This window comes from Choloepus didactylus, chromosome 27 (genome assembly GCF_015220235.1).
Source record: "Choloepus didactylus isolate mChoDid1 chromosome 27, mChoDid1.pri, whole genome shotgun sequence".
NCBI classification, from domain to species: Eukaryota; Metazoa; Chordata; class Mammalia; order Pilosa; family Megalonychidae; genus Choloepus; species Choloepus didactylus.
The window spans coordinates 4,097,037-4,120,331 of NC_051333.1; the positions used below are offsets into that span (position 1 = coordinate 4,097,037).

At 53.6% G+C, this 23,295-nt stretch overlaps 1 protein-coding gene across 2 annotated transcripts; it reads right to left on the minus strand.

Moving 5' to 3' along the window:
• Window positions 1-1,783: 1,783 nt before the first annotated feature.
• On the minus strand, window positions 1,784-23,290 carry PRPF31 (pre-mRNA processing factor 31). Of its 2 annotated transcripts, XM_037818894.1 has the most exons (15): window positions 23,154-23,181; window positions 22,953-23,073; window positions 18,397-18,581; window positions 18,217-18,277; window positions 16,071-16,154; window positions 15,384-15,481; window positions 14,335-14,441; window positions 12,023-12,192; window positions 9,843-10,000; window positions 7,690-7,779; window positions 4,842-4,969; window positions 4,684-4,756; window positions 3,695-3,823; window positions 3,516-3,614; window positions 1,784-2,999 (listed from the first exon to the last, which is right to left on the minus strand). In XM_037818894.1, the coding sequence occupies exons 3-15, from the start codon at window positions 18,571-18,573 to the stop codon at window positions 2,874-2,876; spliced, it is 1,500 nt and encodes a 499-aa protein (XP_037674822.1). In that variant the 5' UTR covers window positions 18,574-18,581; window positions 22,953-23,073; window positions 23,154-23,181; the 3' UTR covers window positions 1,784-2,873. The 2 variants fall into 2 exon arrangements, with proteins under 2 accessions (XP_037674822.1, XP_037674821.1); XM_037818893.1 differs by lacking the exon at window positions 22,953-23,073 and having other exon boundaries at window positions 23,154-23,290.
• Window positions 23,291-23,295: the final 5 nt, after the last annotated feature.

The window sequence follows — 23,295 nt, forward strand, 5'->3', positions numbered from 1 at the left end:
GAACAATTTCCCAAAGCAGGGGCATACCACCTGTATTAGGGAGGTGAACTCACAAAAAAGCGTCTTCTTAGGCCCACACTGCTCTAGCATGGAAGAGGGATCTAAGGATCTGTGTTTTCACAAGAGTCATTGATAACAGCGCCCCGCTGCTCAAAAAATGTGGTCCCCTGGGGGAGCTAGGCCTCTCTGACTTGAATGTGCATAAGAATCACCTGGGGATTTGCCAAAATGCAGATTCTGATTTATCTCTAAATAAGTTCCCAGGTGATGCTGAGGGTTCACAGCACACACTTTGAACTGCAAGGACCCAAAGCCGAGCTTCTCAGACTTGGCTGCACATTAGAATTACCTGAGAGCAAGACCAATTACATCAGAATCTGCCACGGCGGGAGCCAGCCAGCCATATTTTTTTTTCCATAATGAAAATCATAAACTCTCAAGATTTATTTTTAACATCAGTTCTGAAAGGGCCCTACTTTGCATTATTTATATAAATTATTTTTGAGAAAGTATTACTGAGTCAATCGTTTTCACAAATTGTCCAACACATCATGCCTAGTTTCTAGTATGTGAAGTACCATTTGATTTGTGGTGTGACAATATCTGTAACTAATTAGCTCTCTTTTGACAATTTTTATTTGTTTTTATGGACAAACACTTCCCCTGGTGATCTCTGACCTGCTTTCTATCTCTGCAAATTTGCTATTTCTAGTCATCTTTTATAAGTGATATCACACAATATTTTAGAACATTGGTAATTTTTAAAATTCCTGAGATGATTCCAACATGCAGCTAACCTGAGAACCACTGATTTAGGGAATGTACCAGAGCAGTGATTGGTGCTGGAAGCATGGTCCCTGCATCAGCAGCATAAACATCACCTGGGAACTTGTTTGAAAGGCACACCTGGGTCCCCACCCTAGACCCGCTAAATCAAGCTCTGGGCCCAGCACTCTGTGCTTTAGCAAGCCCCGCAGGTGACTCTGAAGCACATCATCACCCGAGAGCCTCTGTTCTGGAATACTGAGTACTCCAGGTGACTGGGACTCTTTGCTGAGATTCCCACCTCTGTGTCCCAATTCGTAGGTGCCAGAAATACTGGCCAGAGGGTGTGGGGGGCTCTGAATAGAGCTGAGGACAAAGGGCCCTTCCCTGGCAAACCCATTAGCAGAGCTCAGCCAAGGTTGTTGCTTTCAACCACAACTGACCTGAAGTCTCAAGGATAAAATTGCAGAAGCAGAGTTAGGAGACATAGTGTAATTTCACCATTAAAAAGAACTTCCTAAGGAGTTGAGAGGTCATTCTCTAGTGTATTATTTGCTATATAGATATCTGTTTATAGTTTTTAGTGTATTGGAATAGCTAGAGGAAATACCTGAAACTGTCGAACTGAAACCCAGAAGCCTTCTCAAAGACAGTTATATAACTATGTATCTTACACAGTGTGATGGTGTGATAGTGAAAACCTTGTGGCTCACACTCCCTTTATCCAGTTATGGACAGATAAGTAGAAAAATGGGGAAAAAATTAATTGAAAAATAGGGTGGGATGGGATGTTTTAGGTGTTTTTAATTTTTTTTTGGAGTAATGAAAATGTTCAAAAATAGTATACATACTATACTATGGTACTGTGAACACCTGATTGTACACTGTGGATGACTGTATGATATGGGAATATATCACAGTAAAACTGAAATTAAAAAAAAAGAACCTCCTCATGAAAGGTGGTGATGGTAACGCAACAAAGTAATAGCAATGAATGCCACTGAATTGTACACCAGAAAATAGTTAAAAGGGCAAATTTTATGTTATGTATATTCCACACTCACACACACAAAATGAATGTATATAAAACAAGAACCTCCCTGGTGTGTAGACTCTTTGACATGAGGAGAGAGACCCTGGGGCCCTGAGCCAGAGCCCTGAGTAGTGGCAGGGTAAGGCCCACAGGGAGGAACAGAAGAGTGAGATCTCAAAGACAAGCATGAGCTAGAGAGAGGGGAAGATGGACTGAGACCCTCAGGTGCCCCTGGGGTGGCCCTTCCTCGGCCCTTGCAGGTAGCCACTGCCTCACGCCATGCTCCTGGGGCTGCGCCCAAGCTGTCCCTGGCCTGGAAGGCCTCTCCAGCCCTGCAGGCCACATGTGCTCTCATCTTCAGTCCAGGTGACAGGCCTTGGCCCCAGTGCCCAGCACAGCTAGGGGCTCCTTTCGCTCACCTGGCGTGAGCCTTCATAGGCATTAGATCGTCCCGGGGAGGAAGCCGGCCTGCTGAGTCAGGGAGGCACAGGAGACCTTCTGGGCATCACCTCATGTCCTCACGTCCTCAAAGAGCAGGTGTGACTGTCACCCCTACATAGGTGAGGCTGCCTGCCCAACACCCCACACCAATCCCAGCCTGCCTGTCAGCAGGAATCTGCGGCCACAGTGCACGGGCATCAAAATGACCAGCATTCTCCGGGGGTTCAGAGTCGGAGAAGGCTTTTCTCTTCCTTGGACGTGAGGGACGTGAGGCAGAGCTCTTTCCCCTCAAGTCCCACAGCTCTGATTCCTCCAGCTGCCCCAGGTACTGGACACATGATCAGTCCCCAAGGACAGATCCTGATAATGTGGTTTAATTGTAGTTTTTCCAAAGTATCTCCTTCCCCAGTTTAAAAAAACAAAACAAAACAAAAAAAACAGATGTGTTAAAGCTCGCACCTGCCCCCAAAGGGCAGCAAGCTCAGTTCTCGGGGAGGGCAGCTATGCCTCTCCTGGGGACCCCCTGGCAGCTGGGTGCAGGGGCAGGGGCTGAGGGGGGCGGGTCCTCACGCCAGACCTCCCAGCCTGCTCCAGTTCCACGTGCCTGTGGTGGGCGGCCGCCAGCGACAGCTCCTCAGGTGGACATGAGGCCGCTCCTCTCGCCCTTGACCTTGAGGAACTCAGCCATGCTGGAGAAATACTTCTGGTTGGCCTCAGCCACCTTCTTCTCTGCTGCTTGGGGGTTCACGATCTCCAGGCCCTAAGCAGAGGAAGGCGGGAGACGGTGGGCGATGGCCTGGCCTCCCAGTGCTGACCCGTCCCTCTCTCACTGAGGCCTGCCCTGGCCCCTGCAACCTCTTCATGGTTCTCCTTGGCACCTACCACCTTCTACTTCAGTGCTCACATTCCTTGCCCGCTTGGCTATGACCTCCCCTGAGTGCAGGCCCTTGGGGGAGCCTCAACTGCCTGGGCAGAGGCTCAGAAAGCGGCATGACATGCCCAAGGCCAGCGGGTCTCAGACCTGGGCCCATCTGCGTCTACAGCAGCTCGCGATCGTAACCAGGCTGCTCACGGCCTCCCGCACTGCTCGCCTTCAGCGCTTACTCTGGTACAGAACTGGGCTGCGCCCTTCGTGCTTCCTAAATGCAACCTCCACAACAGCCCCGGGAGGGGGTTGCTAGCAAAACACCCACTTTACAGGGATGGATGTGAGGCCCCGGTGGACCTAGCACCGCGCAGAGGGTCGGGAGTGGAGCCAGCCCAGGACTGGCAGTACCTGGAGAGGAGTGAAGGCCACGCTGGAGGCGGTCCCCGAGGAGCGGTCCCGGATGGTGGACTTGCCGCCATACACCACGCTCTGCTTCTGCAGGGTGCGCTGTGGGGAGGGGAAGGCTGAGGTCTGGCTCCCCAGCCCCCTGGTACCCGCCTCCGCCCCCCGCCCAGGCTGGGCCGCACCTGTAATGTCTTGGAGATCCTGGCTTTGGTGGCCTCGTTCACCTGCGTCTGCCGAACGCGCCCGCTGCCCGACTTGCCCAGGTGGCCCAGGCTGAAGCCCAGGTCCTCCTGGTAGGCATCCTCTTCTATCTGCGGGAGGGTCCTGGTGTCAGCTCAGCTGCCCCTCAACCAGGTAGTAGCCCGAGCGCCCACTCCGCCAGTCATGCGTCACCAGGCCCACCCTGCCCTGGCAGCCAGGACCCAGTGAGGGGCTGCTCCTCCGAGTGTGTGTGTGTGTGTGTTTGTACACACGTGTACACATGTGGCAGGGGTCGGGGGGAAGGACCCAGGCATCACGAACCAAATCGTGCCCCGGCCCCAGCCACACCCACAGGGTGTGAACTCATTCGGCAACAGGTCCCTTGAGAGTCCTATTAGTAGGGGTGAGGCCAGCATGGGTGGGAGGGTGGGGAGCCTTCCTCTGGCATGGCCGGTGTCCCTGCAGGTGGAGGAGGCAGGAGGAGAGACGGCCACAAGGCAGAGGCCAAATGGAGGCACAGACTGTGGCCAGCTGCCACCAGGTCACCAGGCTTTGGAGGAAGCCTGACCCTGCCCCGACTTGGGGCTTCCAGCCCCCAGACCTGAGAAGCAAGGTCCTCTTATTTGAGCAAATAGGTGTTATGTGTGGCAGCAGCCCTGGGACTCTAAGAGTCAGGATTTACCGATGAGGCTGCATTTGGGCTACAACCAGCAGGACGCCTGCGCGACAAGGAAGGGATGGGTAGCGGCGAGCAAGGGGAGGAGCTGGAAGAGGTGAGGCTGGGGGGTCAGGGCCAGGTCCTGACTGGCCTCAAACGCCAGCTGAGGTGCTCCGGGAGCACAGCAGGGCTCTGAGCCAGGCGCAGGAGAGTGGGGTCAATGCTGGGTGGGAGCCGGGGGACCAGGGAGGAGGCTGCGAAGCCGTTCCGATCTGAGCCAGGGCCAGGGCTGTGGGGCAGGTGGGGTCTGACCTCTCCAAAGCTCATACGGTTGGCTTGCTTCCGGATCTCCGTCAGCCCCAGGCGCTCCTTCATCTTGCGGTACCTGGGGAGAGCAGGGTTCGGATGGGAGGGCGCCAGCCTCTTCCCTTCCTGACCCCCGACCCTGCTGGTCCCCCGGGGCCCCTCACCTGCGGCCGCCTCGCTTCTTCCTCTGCCCATCCAGGGGCGCTGGCAGCGGCTTCACCTGCTTCACGGGCGGCGGCTCCTGCCACTTGTCAAACTTGCGCTCGATCTCGTCCTTCAGCTCATAGCCCACCTGTGGGAGGCAGCAGGGGAGGCTCCTGCAGCCGCCGTCTGTGCCCTTGAGGGCAGTGCCCGCCCCAAGCACCATCCTTGGTCCTCGGGCCTCTTCTCTTCTCCAACTATGCCCTGGGCGATCCCACCCAGGCTGAGGTTTGACATTCCACCCGTGGCCTGGTGACTCTCTAGCTGACAGACTGTCCACCTGACACCTGGATATTTAACAGGCCCGTAAACACAAGTCTGATGGGGACTGAATCGTGCCCCCCACAAAAGGCATGTTCAAGTCTCAATTCATGTTCCTGGGGGTGTGAATCTGTTTATAAACAGGACTTGGAAGGTGTTTCGGTTAGTCAAGGTGAGGCCAAACTGAATCAAGGTGAGCTGTGATCCATACGACTGAAGTCCTTATAAGCAAAGGAAATTAGACCCAGAGGTGGAAAGCCAGAAGTCGGAGAGAAGCAGAGGAGCAGGGACCAGGACAGAGAGGACTGCCGCAATGCTGCAGACACCGGGGGAAAGCACGGCCTGTGGAGACCTGACGCTGCATGTCTAGCCTCCAGAACTGTGGGACGATAGATTCCAGCTACTTAAGCCCACCAGTGTGTGCCACAGCCACCCTGGCACCCCGAGACAAGGCCAAAGAGAATTCCTGCCCTTCCTCGCAGCTCCCGGGCCAATCCCCGGTGGTGGGCTGCTTCTCATACCCCACAAAGCCTACCGGCTCTTCCTTCAAAAGACCCTGACCTGGAGCCCACAGCGCCCCCACGGCAGCAAAGCCCTCGCCAGGACTCACGAGCTCTGCCAGTTGGCCTGGACCCCACCAGGCCCCTCTGCTGTCTTCCCAGGTCTGCTCCACTCCAGCCCCAAGGCCTTGGCCTTACTGTTCCCAGGGCCCGGACTGCTGGTCGCCCACCACCCACAAGTCGCTTCCTGGCTCCACTTGGGCCCAGCTGAGTATCTCCCTCCCCAGAGATGCCTCCTAGACATCAGGGTGAAAGCAGCATCCAACCCCCTCCCTCCCCAAGCCCCTTCCTGTTATAGTTTTCTCCTTAGTGCTTTTTACCCCCAGGCATACCCGAGCCTTACCTGTTTATTGCCTCCTCATCCTGCCCCTAAGCTAGAATGTGAAGCGAGGGAGGCAGGGCCTGTCTAGTCACTGCTGTATCCCCAGCATCTAGAACCCACACTGGTGGTATATGTGTGGAATGAATAGAGGGAGGGAGGAGGGATGACAGACTGACAGACTGACTGAGCATCTGAATGCTGTGCCTAGCTGGGTGCTTGGAAAACATTAATGCACAAGACGGAAACTGTATCTGCTTTCAAGGACCAAGTCCTCAGGGAAGGTGGCACTGACTGACTAAGGACCCAGATAACGGTGCACACTGGTAGGGGGGTGCGTCCCCATGTGGTGGGCTGAGTAATGCCCCCAAGGATGCCACGTCAATCCCGGAACCCGTGGCAAAGCGGACTCTGCAGATGTGACTGAAGGGCACCCTGAAGGGAGGAGAGGAGATGGGATTATCCAGTGGGCCCAGCGTCAGCCCGAGGGCCCTCAGAAGAGGCAGAAGATGGGAAGAGGCTGCACTGCAGGCTCAGAAGCTGAGAAAGGCCAGGAAAGGGGCTCTCCCCTGGGTCTCGGAAGGCACAGCCCTGCCCATCGGTTGACTTTAGCCCATATGAGACCTGTTCTGGACTTCCGAGCTCCAGGACTGCAGGATAATAAACTTGTGCTATTTCAAGCCACTAAATTTGTAGTAATTCATTAAACAGCCATAGGAAACGCACACCAAGGGGCAGAAGGGTAGCTGACCTCTGTGTGGAGTCCAGGGGAGGCTTCCCAGACAAGGGGACACTTGAGCTAAGACCTGAAGGAGACAGAAGCAGCCAGTGGGCAGGAAGGGGCAGGGCTACCAGCAGCCGGCCCAGCCACGTGAGGCCCCAGGAAGGAAGCTAGTGGGGTAGCTGCTGTGGGAGCAAAGGAGAACACCAGGGACTCAAGGGCTCCTCCTGGGAACATTTACAGAGCCCCAGCAAAGAGCCAGGCAGTGGGGACACCCTGGCCCCAGCGAGGAACTTGCACTGGCTACCCTGCTCCCCGAGCCATCCCCACCTGTCCACCTGCTCCCGCTCCTCCAGGGCCCCTGGGCAGGGAAAGACTCACTCTCAGCTCTGGGTGCCCATGCCCAGAAGAGGAGAGGCTGCGGGAAGCAGTGAGCTGACGTGAACCCAGGCGCTTCTCTTTCCAAAAGACAGGGACGTAGACTGTAAGCTCCTGGAGGGCCGTGGAGTCCCCCACGACCTGTCTGTATGGCTCCCTCTGTTGCCCCCTCCCTGGGCCCTTAACACAGGCCCAGACAAAGAGAGAGCCGCTCGGTCACTGCGTGAACGCTCTGGGTGCCCACTAGGCCGCAGGCATGGCCCCAGCCCTGACGGAGCTCACGGTTCAAGCTGCGCTAAGACGGTGGCTACTGGTCACCTGTGGCTATTTAAATCCGTAAGAAGTGAAACGAGAACTCACTTCCTCAGTGGCAACAGCCACATTCCAAGTGTGCAGCAGCCGCCATACTGGACGGTGCAGATGCAGAGCATTCCATCCTTCCAGAAGGTTCTCTTGGATGGTGCTGACTTACACCCAGCATCCCCGGGCTGCTTCACTTTCCATGGGGCACCCCGCCTCTGCCCTGCCGATTGTTCTCCCCCCAGACAAGCCACACAGGCCTCCGCCCGTACCTTTCCCTCCGTGCTCTCGTGGAAGCCGTCCACACGGGCTGCCAGCGTGCACTTGGCTGCCACCAGCCGGGCTGCCTTCCGCCAGAGATCCTGGAGCAATGAGAAAGGAGGCAGAGTACACATGAGCCAGCCAGGCAGAAGGAATAACCACAAGTAGCCACTTCTCAAGTGCTGGGGCCTGGGAAGGAGGCTTGACAAACTCGAAATCATCTCCAACTCCCAACGGCCTCCAGGGGTGGAAGCTCTTACCTCCTTCTTGCTGAAAAGCTGAGGAAGAAAAGGCAGGGAGATGGCAGGGGGCACTTACCCAGAACTTCACAGCTAATAGATAGCAGAGCCCAGATAAGATGATGACAAAACACAATGACAACGAGTAGCCATAACAACGCTAGCCGGTGGCACTTGCCGAGTACTTTCTAGAACCTGGCCCTGGACGGAGTGCTTCCCACCGTCCCACCGCCCATCTCACTAAACAAACACTAGGTGGGGTGTCCTCGTGGTCTCCATCTCACAGACATGGAAACTGAGGCTCGACGTGGTCAAGGCACTTGGCAGGGATGACAGAACTGGTCAGGGATGTAGTCGGGACTCCAACCCAGGCATGCCCGACCCCAGGGCCCTGAGCTCATGGCCAGTGAGAAGCGATGGTCCCCAGAGCCTGCCTGGCAGGCCTGCGACGCCTGTGGCCTGGGCCTGAACTGATTATGGGACAGAAGAGGAAGTGCAAGGTCAGGGAGAAGGGGTGAGTAAAGAGCTAAGAGGTGGGCGGCCTGGCCTGTGTGTGCCATGCTCCTGCGGGCTGCTGAAACCCCCCACTTGGCCTGTAGGGCAGGGGTCAGATAGGGCAGCGCAATGATGCGCCTGATGCCGTCAGCCCTAGGGCCTCCCACTCTTGCTCCTCCCCGTTCCGTGGCTTTGGGCAACCCCCTTCGTCTCTGCATCTCAGTTTCCCCATCCACAAGTGGGGCTAGCAGTGCTATCTCACCTAGAGGGTCCCTGCGAAAGGGTCAGTGCTCAGGACACACCTACTCGGTGCTGGCCAGTTCTGCTGTTACCTTCCCTGCCCACGATCCCACGGGGAGGCAGGAGGTTCAGCGGGTGGCTGACGTCCAACAGCCACAAAAGACAGAACCAGGGTTTGAACGCCGGCCCATTGCCCCTGCAGCCTCCTCTGGCTCCCGTGTCACTGTTTTCTCCTTCCCCACTCATGGCAGCTGACAGCAGGAGGACAGGAAAGCCACTGAGAGTGGAGGCAGAGGGCACTGGGAGTGCGCCATGTGCCAGGACCTGGAGCCAGGCTCGGGACTGGACTGCCTCAGTTTGGATGGCTCAACCACCTAAGTGACCTTAGATAAGCCACTAGCTGTCGGTGACTCAGTTTCCTCAGCTCTAAGATATGAGGAGGTCAGGGAAAAACAGTATCTACCTCAAAGGATGGCAAGGATTCAATGCAACCACGGAATGTTTCCAAAATGTTAGCCATCACTGCCTCCATTTCTGCGTGTCAGCATTTCACCATAACTGGTGAAAGTTACATACTACTATAATAACGCACCATGATAATCATTGATACTGCTTTTCTTTTATCTACTTTTAAAAAAGCATAAACTTAAACCCCTTTGAAAAGACAACTTAATTGTACAACTACAAATGGAAGATTATTAACTAAAAGGTATCCTTAAAAAAAAAGAGGTAAAATAAAACAATATCCACCTGTGTATCACTGAAAATGATGCTAAACAGCACTAAAAAGGAAACAGGCCTGCATTTTGGGAAACACCAAGGTGGCGCATCCAACACCCAGCCACAAGCCTCAATCAGTGACGACAGTTCCAATAATCTAGTAAGGAGGCACCCGTTACGGGGCAGCCGGGTCTGGGTCCCCATCAGCCCCGATGAAACAGGCCCTGTTCTCCCGGTTCTGGAGACGAGGAGGCCGAGGCACAGATGCTCCCACCCGGGGACTCCGGCTGTCAAGCTTGCTGCCGGCATCCCAGCCCCACGGGCTGGCTCAGCGGCCTCGTTCCTACTCCTGAAGCTGCCCGATCTCCGGCCCCTGGTCCCGGTCCGCGCCAGCAGCTGAGGGGCCACAGGGCAGCTGTGTGCCCAGCACAGAGGCTATGTGGGGAGCGGGGAGCAGGGAGGGGGCTCACCGGTGGCAGGGACTGCACGATGTCGCTGTGGTAGATGTAGCCGGTGTGCGGCAGCACCGAGGTCGACGAGAAGCCGGACAGCGTCTTGCGCTGGGCCCCCAGCAGCATGATGTTGCAGGCAGGCATCTTGGAGAGGTTGGTCAGGCCGCCAGCCACCCCTGCAGTGGGAGGGAAGGGGGGTCAGAAGAGACACGGGGCTCACTGTGGGCTCTGCATCTGCATGTGAGCGTTTGGGGGAGCCTGGGGGAGGCCCCGCGAGGAGCCTGACTTGTCCATTTCACAGAGGACGTTAGGAGGAGGCTCAGAGAGGTCCCGCACCTTGCCTGAGGGTGCACAGCGGGGAAGGACAGGCTGGCAGGAACCTGACCCCCTGCCTTGCTGCGGTGACTGTGTCCTGTGTGTTCCCCCAACCAGCAACTCCTCGAGGACAGGGAAGGAGTGTGACTCATCCCAGGGTGTCCAGTGAGCTTGTTCATAGGGGAACAGGAGGGGAAGAGGAGCTATAGGTAAATACTTGCACCACCGATGAGGGTTGACTTGTGCCAGGCCCTGCACTGAGGGTTTCCAGGATTAGGTAAACTCTCATCAAACAAATGAATCCTCAAAACAAGCCTCAACACGGGTTCCATGGCCTCTGAGGGAGGCGGAATAATGAAGCTGTCTGTACCCCAGAAAGGATCATGTTCAGAGAAGATCAGCTAATCCATTCCCGGGGTGCACGTGTAGGCCTATTGTTGGTGGGACCTTTCGATTAGGTTATTTCAGTTGAGAAGTGCCCAGAAGGGGTCTTAATCCTCTTGCTGAAACCCTTTATTAGAGGATGAATGCCCCAGAGAAGCTAAGAGATGAAATTCAGAGAAGCACCCAGAGAAGCTGAGAGATGGAGCAGACAGAAGCTGAAAGCAACGAAACCCAGGAGAGGACCAGCAGACACCACCACGTGCCTCCCATGTGACAGAGGAGCCCAAGCTCGCCCGTAACTGGTCTTCACAGAAGGTATCGTCCTGTTGATGCCTTAACTCAGACACTTTCACAGCCTTACAACTATAATTTTGTAAGCTAATAAATCCCCATTGTTAAAAGTCAGGCCATTTCTGGTATATTGCATTTCATGAGCTTTAACAAAATGAAACAATCCCCAAAGATGTCCACTTCCAAATCTCCAGAACCTGTGAAAAGGGTAGTTTATATGGCAAAATGGACTCCACAGATAGGATGAAGGGTGAGGACCCTGAGGCAGGGAAGTGTTCCAGGTTATCTGGGTGGGCCCAGCATGACCACAAGGGTCCTGGCAAGTGGAAGAGGAAGCCTGAGAAACACAAAGGACTCGGCTGCATCTCGTGCTGGCTTTGAAGACAGAGGAAGGGGCCATAAGCCAAGGATGGTGGGCGGCCCCTAAGAGCTGGAAAAGGCGAGAAACGGTTCTCCCCTGGAGCCTCCAGAGGGAGCACAGCCCCATCAACATCCTGATTTTAGCTCAGCAAGACATGTCAAACTTCTGACTCCCAGAATCCCATGATAAACTGCTACTTAAGCCACTGAGATTATGGCTATTTGTTACAGCAGCAAATAGTACACAAATACACACCCAATCACCATTGGAGAAAGCAAGGCACATGAAGTCACCTGCCCAAGGACAGGCGGTCAGCAAAGGGGAGGAACGAGGTCCACACCCAGGTTTATCCTGCTCCAAAACCACTGCCTCCTTCTGTGCTGTGACTCCACACACACCTTCCACCAAGGCTGCTTTAAAGATCCTTTGAGTTTTACCAAACTCTCCCGGGAACTCTTTCCTGGTTAACTAACTGAGAGCACAAGGTGGAGGAGAGGACCCACCATTTAACCCCAACACAGCCAGGGCTAGTGGCCCCATCGTGCAGAGAACAGAGGCTCAAAGCCTGTGCCACTCCTCGGCCGCCCCACAGGCCTGCTGCAGGGCTGGCAACTGCTCTTTTGACCACACCAACTCCTTCCTTTCCAGCCTGGCTGTCCCTGTGGGAAGCAGGCCGGTTCAATGCTGTGTGGTCATGGAGAGGGAGCAGGTAGGAGGAAGAGTCGTGGTGCCAGGACATCAGGTGCCAGATGCCCCATTTGCCAGAAAATGGATGTGACCGCCACAAGGCCACACAGCCGGTCAGCAGGCCCTGGCCCTTGACCCCCAGGCAGCCTCAGGACCTCACCCATGATCTTGGCGGCAGTGGACGCGCCGATGATGATGGAGAGGTTGGGCGCGATGAAGGACATGCGGGACTCCACGTACTCGTAGATGCGGTGCTTGGAGGCGTTCAGCTCCAATGCCATGTCACAGGCCTCCTCCAGCCGCTCCAGCTCCTCCTCTGACAGCTGCTGCCTACAAGGGGCAGGGGGCATGGGTGGAACAGACCCCTGGCCCCTCCTCGGCATCCCATCCAGTGGCGCAAGACCCCCCTTCCTCTAAGCTTATGTGTATGCATGCACATGTGCAAGTGCGTGCGTGCATATAGATTCAGCAATTACACGTCCCATAAGTCCCAGGGGCCTGGACACAAGGGCTGCAGGGACCTGAAGTACTCCTTGGCCAGCACCACCCTTGCCAGCCTGGGTCAGGGCACTTGTCCAGCCAACTCGGGTCTCTACCAGGGAGAAGGAGTCCAATCCCCTCCTACAGAGAGGGAAAGGCACCTGCCTGAGGCCACACAGCCTCAACCCTGCCCCTCCACCCGGACCTGGGACAGTCTCCAGTGGGCCTCTAACAGGGCCTGGCTGGCTGTGGCCTCTGCTGCTAAGTGGGGAGGAAAGGCGCAGGCAGGAGGGTGTGTTTTCCAGAAGAGGCAACACCGCCGCCCTTGAAGAGAGTGTGAGGTGAGGCAGTTAAGAACAACCAGCTTTGAGGCCCAGGTCTCCGGCTGGTTTTGCACCCCTATTTCACCACTTAGAGGTGTGCCATAACCTCCTGGTCCCCCGCATTCCTCGTGGATGTCAAAGGGAAAACAGGGCCGAGGCCTTTGGCTGCTGTGAGGATTAAGTGAATCATGCATCAGCAGGTCTCAGCCGGGGTGACTCTGCCCTGGGGACACTTGGCAGGGTCAGGAGACGTTTTTGGTTGTCACAAGTGGGAGGAGGCTGGAGATGCTGCTGAACCCCCCACAAAGCACAGGGCGGCCCCCACAGCAAAGCATCACCTGGCCCTGAATGTCAGTTGTGCCGTGGTGGAGACAGCCTGATGCAAGTGCTGTGTGTGTGTTGCGTTTCTTGGGGGGGTCTGCCAGACCACCCTATTTAAAACTGCAATACCCCCTTCTCACCAAGGACGCCACAGCTCCCTTCCCTACTTTGTTCTGTTTCTTTTAGCATAGATTAGAATCTAACACACTACAAATACTTGCTTTTCTCCTGTCACTGTCAGAATACCAGGCAAGAGCTGCTGGCTAGTTTGCGTAGTTTCATCCTAGGCCTAGAACAAAGCCTGGCGCCCAGCGGGTTCTCCAGAAATGGTTGTTTAATGAACGAATGAACTCACTCATCCCATCACCCACACATTAGGTAACACTGGGCCCCTTGCGTGGGCTGGAGTGTGCATGGGGTGACTGACTGAGGGGAGGGGACATCATGGCTCTGGACTGTAGAGACCTTGGTTTCAAATCCTGGCTCTGTCAGATACTGGCCCTGTGACCTCTGGACCTCAGTTTCCCCCCTTTGAAAGTGGCAGTAATAACAGTCCACCCTCTTGGTGATTTCCAGCACTTCTGTGTGCTGCATGCCCAGCACGTCCCTGACACACATGCAAGGGGCAGGGGATTTATCAAACCCGCTGGATGGGCCCAGCCACCAAGACTCAGAAGGTCCCTGGCCAGCTTGCGCCTCTGTGGGCCTTGGCACCCCCTCTGTGCCCCAACCAAAGGTCCAGGCCCTGACGCAGAGCAGGACCACAAAGGACTGGTGGGTTGATGGTGTAGGGGTGGGCTGAGATTTCACATAGGGTGCTCAGGGAAGGTCTCTCAAATGGGGGGCAGGGGGTGCTCAGGAGGGGAGGAAGCCAGCCATGAAGATGTGGGCACAGCATGCAAGGCAGAGGAAACAAAGGCGAATGCCTTCAGGCGGAGCAGGCCTGGCACACATAGGCACTTGGCTCATTCGCCCGCGCCCTGACCTGGTCAGGCTCCCCGGGGCCCACCCTGCACCCCCCCAGCACCCACCCTTCAGCAGACGTCCACTGGGTGCCTACAGGAGCCAGGCTCTGCTATAGGCCTGAGGGGGACAGCAGTGAACAAAACATGAGATCGCTGTCCTCACAAGGCACAAATGCTTTTAATTACAGGTTGCCCTTGCCCTAGCCCTCAACCTCCAGGCTCCTCTGGGGTGGGACTTGCTCCTCACAGCCTGTGGAGGCCCCAGAGCCCAGCATGAGGCCTGCTGTGTAGGGAATGAACGCAACTGTCCTCCTGAAACAGAGACCCGTGCCCCTGGGACCCCAAGATCGTCTTCTGTCCAGTGTGGTCTGAGTAGGACCTACCCCTGGGTGGTGGAAGCAGTGACGCTGACAACCATGATGGTGGCGTTGGTCAGGATCTGCTGCAGGTTCTCGTTGTTCTTGCACTTGTCCAGGCTGTTGCCCAGCTCCTGGGGGCGAGACAAGAGGTACATGGAAACTCGGGAAGGCCCTAGAACCTCTTGCTCCAGCACCCATTCGGGTCTCTTCCTGGGGACATGGGGAAAGTTTGGGCTGGTACATGGGGTGCCTCCCCTTTCAGCTCCAAGAGCTTCACGGCTCAAAGCACCAGCTGATCCAGAAGTGCAACCGAGCAGAAGGGTCCCCTTGGGGCCTGCCGCCTGGGAAAAGCCCGGTGGCCCCGCCAATCCAGAGCTCACACCTGACAGAGTCATCTCCACAGCCACCGTCCTGGTGCCCTCCTGGACAGGTGCAGCGGCCTCCCGAGGGGCCGCCCTGCCCCGCTCTGCTCTAGTCCTCCCTTGGTCCTCCCCTAAGACCCAGCACCTTCAAGGTGTGATGTAACCTGGCCTCTCTCCCCTCTTTGACTTCACCTCCAGGCCCTTCCCACTGGCCCCCTCCCTGGCTGTGCCATCTCAGGCCCCTTTGCCTGCTTCTTCTCCCCCAGACCTTCACTTGGCTGCCTGTGTGTCAGCCCTCACAGCTCAGCTCAAAACCTGCTGCAACCACGCTGGAGAGCCATCCTCACAGGCAGCACAGCCTCGCTCTCACCTCCGTCCCCCACAGCTCTGCCCTGGGAGGGCACCTGCCCCTTCTCAGGGGGCTTGGGAGGAGGAGAGTGGAAGGGATGAAGAAGAGTGAGAAAGTCATGCCCAGGTCACGTCCCTCACCCACAGAGCCACCACCTGCCACACTTCAGCACCTTCCGACCTCAGGATGCGGATGAAGCCAGGCTGCGGCATCGCTCATACCAGTTCATTCAATCACTTCTTGTTCCTAGCCCCTTCCAACAGAAGCCTTCCTGCCCTGAGGCTGAGCCAGGGCAGCTTTCTCCCTTAGCCTGGGGGCCAAGAAACCTCTGCTCTTCTCCCACCCCCGCCCCCTCCACTCACCTTGACGGTGCGGATGTAATCCAGCGCATTGGGGACTAGGGACTCCAGTTCGGGGAATCGCTTCGAGTATTTGTCCCGGATGAACTTATGGATGATGTCTAAGGTGGACCAAGAGGGGAGGTGTTGGAGGTGGCAGGGGCAGACTCTGCTGGCTGTCCCCACTATCCGTTTCCCCTTCCTACTTTAGTGCCCAGACCCAGGATAAAGCTGCGTTTCCCGGCTACCCTTTAGGTTTGAAGTGGCCATGGGTTAGTTCTAGTCTAAGATATGAGCTGCAGTGACCCATGAAGCTTCCAGATCACACTGTAAAAGAACTGTGCCCTCCTCCTCCCTCACCCAGCCCTTCCTGGCTGGTGGGGCTGTGGAGGTGATGGCAGGCAGTGGGCAGTCACCTTGTGGCAGGAAACAGGTGGCAGATCAACACAGGAGGAACCTGGGAACTGGTCTGATCACAGACGTTTGTGTGAGAGGAAAGGAAACTGCCTTCCTGTTTGAGCTGCTCTGTTACATCAGTTGACCCGGTATCCTAGCTAATATGAGGGGGTTGATGGCAGTGTCATTAAGTAGCGCCAAGATGCAGAGGACCGAGAGATGGAGCCTGGGAAAGCCCAAGCAGGGAGGCACCCGGGTTCCTGCCTCTCCCTCCTGTAAGGATGGCCCATCTCCGCTCGCCCTTCCCACACTCACTCAGCTCATTCTCTATCTCCACGGTCAGGTTGTTGGCGTCCACGATGACCCGGTACTCAGGGGCCGCCTCCACAGGGCCCATCACTGTGAGGATGAGAGAGGGCCTGTCTCAACAGCCGCCCCAACCAGGTCTCCCAGCCTGGAGAGCAGGAGAGGCTGGGGGGAGGCAGGAGGGAACGGTGGGCTAGTAACCCAGGGGACGGGTTCACGTGTCCTCAGTGTGCCCTCAACACTGCTCTCTCCTCTCTCTCCTCCAGGCCAGGCTAGTTTTGACCCCATCTTGCCCAGGAACAAAATTTTCCATGACTCCCCAACTCCCCAAGGCTAAAGACCAAACTCCCCAGACTGACATGCAAGGGCCCCCAGAGAACAGAAGCCCTGCAGGGACAGGTCCTCTGCTTCCTGTGGCTGCCTCCCCAGTGCCCAGCTCAATGCCTGGCTCATTGGAACTGCTTGATCATATGTGACTATTTGTCAGCTCACCAGCTCTCCACCCCCAGCTCTCACCACACCCCCTCACGGCCCTCCAGCCATGAGGACTGATTACAGCACCCTGAACCCACGAGGCTCTTCCACTCCTCCTGTTCCCCCTTCCTGGAACGCCCCTTCCTCAAGTCTGTTTCTGGAAACCACCGCTCATGCTTTAATGGTCACAACGGTGATGACAGTATCACCACACACAGACCACAGACACGGCGGCTGGTGCACACAGGGCTCACACACATGAGACATTGTTCTAAGCGTCCTGTTTGATTAACTAACTTTATCCACAGCTCCCCTGGGAAGCAGACATTAGATCAGACCAGTTTTGCAGAGAAAGAAACAGAGGGACGTTGCTCGGTGTCACAGTGCGAGTAGAGGGTAGAGCCGTGAACCCAGGCAGAGTGGTTCCCCAGTCTGTGTCCTTGACCATGATGGCCGGATGCCTCCAAGTCCTTCAGATTCAGAGGGCGACTAAGAAGCACTCACCCCGCCACCCTACGCTACCCCTCTCCAGGAGGGCCTCCTCTGTGCTCCTGTGGCCCGTGCCTCCCGGTTTTGAGTTGTTTCAGGTCTCCCTCTTTATTACCAGTCTGACTCTTTCCCCGAGCCTGGCCTAAAGATGTTATGCCCCCTGTTATGCCCCCTGCTCTCCCTTCCCCCCAGGGCTCTCTGGATCAAGAAGCTCCTCAGCCTGACGTCTGAAACCATACAGGACTGGCCCCTTCCTTGGCCTCGCCTTGCTGCTCCTCACATCGAGTCCTTTCCTGGGCAAACTCCCTCCCCTCCTTTGCCTGACAAATATATTCAAGCTCCAACATCCAACCCAGGGGTCCATGCTTCCATGCCCCCCGAGGCGAGGCCAGCCAGTCCCTCCTCTGGCCCCGAGTGTCCTGAGCCACCTCCATGCCGGCAGGCATTGCCCACCAATAACCGCCTGGGGCCTGGCCTGTCTCCCAGGGGAGCCCATGGAGACATGGGCTGACTCAGCGGGTCCCCAGAAAAAGTTCAAGTGAAGGAAGGAAAGAAGGCATCTCCGGAAACTCTGCTCTGACCACATCCCTCCTTGCCCAACAACCTCTCATGGCTTTCTACTGCCGATGAATTCCACCCCAGAGCTCAGCTCGGCAAGTAAGATGGGGCTGATAAAAGGACGGTCCCCTTAGACTTGGTCAGAGCAGTCAAAAGGTAACGCAGGGAAGGTTTTAGGTGAAACTTTAGTAAGTATGTATTTACTTTAATGGTTACTTTCTGTTTACCGAACAATACAAGTTGTCCATTCATAGCAGTGATACGTTTCCTTCTTAAATAAATTCATGAAAGAAAGCCAGTTAATTTAAATACAATGTTAAATAAAAACAGGACCAGTGGCTTACAGACCTGATGAAAACTCTGAAACTGGCCCTGTGAGTTGCTGAAGCTGGGGAAATCCTATAGTAAGTCCCAGGCAGTGTTAGCAAGTGCCCAGCACAGAGGAAGGACTCCAGGAATGGTAGCTTTATAGTGTATTATATTTAGAGGGGGACAGAGCACTGGGTTGGGAGGGAAGAGAAGATGAGGGATATGGAGAAGGCCGAGAGGGAGACACAGCCAACTTTCAGAGCCACAAGCAGCAATAGACCCAAGGGCCCAGCAGGAGAACAGATGCGGTGGGGATGGGGGGTACCTTCGGAAGCTTTGGCTTGCTTGCTGATGTACTCCTCAATCTTCATCATAATTTCCGCAAACTGTTGGGAAGGAGAGTGGGGTCAGAACCCAGGACTCTTCTACAAGAAGAGCTGCTACCCACGTTGCCCCCTTCCAGGATCTTGTTTGCAGCCCTCATGCATGGCTTGGGGCCTCTCACCATCTTGCTGTCCCATAGTTTGGCAATGCTCTTGACCGAATCCCCAGAAAGATCCAGCTGTGTTTCCTCCTGTACATCCTCAATCGCCGGCTCTTCTTCTTCCTCCCCATAGCTTCCTCCCTCCTCCTCTTCAGCCGCCTCCTCAAGGTCAGCCAAGAGCTCATCTGCCAGAGACATTCTGAGGCCTGAGGGGAAGGACAGCAGGGTTCCCTAGAATTAGGCCAGAACCAAGACCCCCTTCCCATTACTGGGAGAGGCTCCTCCCCCAACAGGCCCTCACCAGCATGTGGGCTCCAAAGGGCAGGTATTTTTGTTTGTTTTGTTTGAAGCTTCTCTAGCTGTTACCTGTGCCTGGCACAAACAATGTCTATTAAATAAATCAGTGAACAAAACTAGAATCCACAGGGTCTCCAGCCATAACTGACACCACCTACCCACTCACATTCAACCTAACTGTCCAAGACTCATCAGATCCCTCACACCACCACCTGGTGAAGACTTAAAAAGATGAAACTAATGCCCACCCCAGTCAAGACGGCAGAGTGAGAGGCCTCAAAGCTCTGTCCTCACACAGAAGCTTTCAACAGCCAGGAACTGGAAGAAACCACTTTTTCAAAGCTCCAGAAAACAGTTAAAAGACTGCAGGAACAGGACCAGGGATGACTCAAGAAAAAGGCTAATTAAGAGCAGTAGGATCTCACGGTGAACTGACTGACCCCTTCCCCACCCATCACCTGCCTGGCACGGAGCTGGCCCATACTCCCAGTGCAGATCCCTAGTCCAGGTTCTGGAGCACTCAGAGTATCCCTCGTGCACATACCGGGAGCAGGGATGTCTGATCCAGTCTGTTTGGTGGTGGCCTGAGGGACCTGCTGTCTCCAAACCTGTCCTGCAAACAGAAGGCAGCTCCCGGAACGCCTACTACAGGACACTGTGGGAAGGCAGTCTAGTGGCTGCCTGAGGCAGGGGACTGCTGCCTGTGGGACACACAGTGCAGTGCCAGGGACCGTGAGGCAACTGTTTCCTAGAGAAGAAGGGGCATTCAGAACCACATAAACAAGGAAATCCTAGGGTCACATGTGCATGCCCAAGACAAGGCTCACAAGCAGAAAGGATCAGGGTGGCCTCTATGCTTTGACATGGAGCTTTTCCTTAAACTCACTGGATGCAAAAACTGTGAAGTAGAACAGGTCAGTCTGCAAAGACTGGGAAAGGTGGTTTCCTTTTGCATTCAAGGAAAGCTCTATCACAACACTAACTGGATACAAGTTTAAGGAACAGATGCTTCAGAGTCTCAATTCCAGTGATAACACATTAAAATGTCAAAACTACCAGGTTTCAACAAAACATACAAGGAAACAGGAAGTGATGGCCCAAGCAAAGGAGAAAATTAAAGCACTAGAGACCATCAGTGAGGAGGAGAAGATCTGGGACACACCAGACAAAGATTTATTTTAAATGGTCCTAAATATGCTTAAAGAGCTAAAGGAAGACATGGATAAAGAACTAAAGGAAATCAGGAAAATGACAGATGAACAAAAAGAGTATCAACAGAGAGATGGAAATTATGAAAAGGAGCCAAACAGAACTGAAGACCACAGTAACAGAAATTAAAAATTTTCCTAGAAGAGAGAGTTCAACAATAGATTGAGCCTGGCAAAAGAAAGACTCAGTGAACTGGAAGATAAGACAATTGAAATAATCCAGTCTGAGAAGCAGAGAGAGGAAAAGAATGAAGAAGAGTAAACAGAGCCTAAGGAACCTGTGGGACACCCAAGCTTACCAATACGCACATTGTAGGAGTCGCAGAAAGACACAAAAGAAAGGGGCAGAGAGAATATTAAAAGGAAATAATGGCAGAAAACTTCCCAAATTCAACCAAAGACATGGATATACTCATCCAAGATGTTTAACAAACTCCACACAAGATAAACCCAAAAAGAGCCACATTGTGACATATTATAACCAAACTGCAAATGCCAAAGATAAAGAGTGAATTCTTAAAGCTGTAAGAGAGAAAAACTGTGTCATGTACAAGGGATCCTCAATAAGATTAAGTGGCAATTTCTTATCAGAAACCATGGAGGTAAGAAGGCAGTGGAATGACACATTTAAAGTTCTAAAAGCAAATGGCTGCCAACCAGGATCTATATCTGGCAAAATTGTCTTTCAAAAACTAGGGAGAGATTATGATATTTCTAGATAAACAAAAGCTGAGGAACTTTATCACCATTAGACTGGCCCCACAAGACATGCTAAAGAGAGTTCTGCAGGTGGAAAGGAAAGGACACTAGAGAATAGATCAAAGCTGGCTGAAGAAATAAAGATCTACAGTAAGGGTAATGGCATGGATAAATATAAATGCCAGTACTTCTGTATTTTTGGTTTGAAACTCCACATTTTTATTTCTTATAGGATCTAAAAGGTAAATGAATAAAATGTAATGAAAACCAGTGGTTTGGGATTCATAATGTATAAACATGAAATGTGTACAAGAACCACATAAAGGTGGGGAAATATAGGGCTATAGAAACATAGTTTGTGCATACCATTGAAGGTAAGCTGGTATTTAAAATTGGTATTTAAACCAGAGTGTTACAGATTTAGGATGTTAAATTTAAGCTCCATGGTAACTACAAAGAAAATATGGGAGAATATGCAAGCTCATAGGGACAGAAATTAAACTACAGGTTGCCAGGGACAAGGGAGCAGGGTGGATGGGGAGTTAATGTATAATGGGTGTAGGGTTTCTGTTTGGGGAGATGGGAAAGCTTTAGTACTGGAAGGTGTGAGAATACTGTAACAAGGTAAATATGAGTAACCCACTGAATTGTACACTTGGGAACAGGTGAGATGGGAAAGTTTATGTTGTATATATGGCCCCACAATTAAAAAAAAAAAAAAAAAAAAAAAAGAATGAGCAGCTAAAGAGACAATGACAATTAAATGCAATACGTGATCCTGGACAGGACCTAATAAGGGAGGAGAAAAGGCCCACAAGGACATTTTGGGGACATATGAAAAAATTGAAAGAATATAAATTATAAGCTTTATATCAATGTTAAGTTTCTTGATTATGATTACTGCACTTAAAATGCATTACATAAGTGAAAATCATTGTCCTTAGGAAATGTGCATGGCTGTATTAAGTGAACAAGGAGAATGACACATACAACCTACATTCAAGTGTTCAGAAAATGGATTGATAGATAGATAGCTGGATGAACTGATGGGTTGACAGACAGAATGATATTGCAAACATGGCAAAATGTTAAAATTGGTGAATCTGGGTATCTGGGGGGATAGGGGTATGTTGGGATAGGGTCTGTTTTGGGTTTGTATTACTTTGGTAACTGTCCTGTAGGTCTGAAGTTATTTCAAAATAAAAAGTTTTTAAAAAATGAATCCCACCCTTGATAAGACAATCTCATTTCACACTCTCACTTTTTCTGTAACAGGGTCCCCATTTGCTGCACCGAAATGGGTTACAGATATCCCAACAGCCCAACTTCCTCAGCCATCAGTGCAGCCCAACATGTCCAGAGTCCCCAGGTCAATCACCTCTTGGAATAAACAGTCTCCTCAATCTACCACAGGTGCTGTACAAATATTAATATTTTCTGTGTGTTCCACAAAGTGGAGAAGGCTGGGAAGCACTGCTCTACAAAGCTCATTCCCTGCTCCCCACCCCCAACCCTTTTTTGAAAAAAAGAAACCTCTTCCTATTCCTTTTCCTTTCCTCTCTCCATAAAACGAATCCCTTTCCCCATATCCTCTCCTTCCACATCTCCCTCATACAAAATATTTTAAAAAGAGGCTGCAAACTCTAATGCCACAGAGGATCAGGCAGGAACACAAGGAGATGAAGCAAGTCTGGGGTTGGAGAACAGGGAGTAGGAGAGACAGCAGAACCAGATAACTTATGCCCAGAGTCAAGGTGCCACCACAGCTCAGCTTCAGACATCCCAGGCCAGTGGGCCGCCATCCGGGCTCCATGTTGCCAGATTTTCAAGCATTTTTCCAGAGGACCAGGAAACTCAGATTTTTATGTGAAATCTCCACATTTGAAATTTTATTATTTAAATGGTAATTTAAAAAAAAAAAAAAACACCAAAACACACACACACACAGTACAGAACAAACCAAACAAGGTATTACGGTCCAGATTTGGCCCTGGAGCTGCTGGTTTCAGACCTCTGGACGCCCAGTTGTCTCTGTAAGATCAGTCTCTGCACGTCCTCCAGCCACACCTCCCACCACGTCCCCACTCTTGCCCACAATATCCCTGCTCACAATTCTTTAGCTTACCAACTTCTTCCCACCCTTCGGGTCTTCGCACAAGCAGTCCCCTTTGCCTAAAATGGCTCTTTCCTCGCTCTTTACTCGTCTGACGCCTCCTCGGCCCTCGGGTTTCATCTTACATTCCACCTCCCTGACCAACGCACCCCGCCTCACGATAGAGTATGTTCCTTCGCAAAACGTATCTGCACTCCCTGCGTGTTGTTCCCCAAGGCGCTTCACACGTGTGTGGTTATTTCAGTAAATACCTGACTTACCTGCCTCCCCGGGCACTAATCAAAGCTCCAGGAGAACAGGGAACAATTTTTCCTCCTGCCCCGTCCCCAGGGCATAGCATTGTAGGAGCACGCTATTAGGCCTTCGGGTAAAAGAGCCGACCTAGGCACAAAGAGAAACCTGCTTCCTCGCCCACACCCAGGAACGCGGCCCCCGCCCGCCCCTCTCCTCAGCACACTCACCGTTTCCCTCCCGGTACCACCGTTTCCACGAAGGTAGCTTCCCAAGAGCGGCGGACGCTTACTGATGACGTCTCCCACGCGCGCCGCGCCCGAGGGCAAAACTACGCTCTGATTGGTCCAATGTCCCGCGACGTCCCTGGCG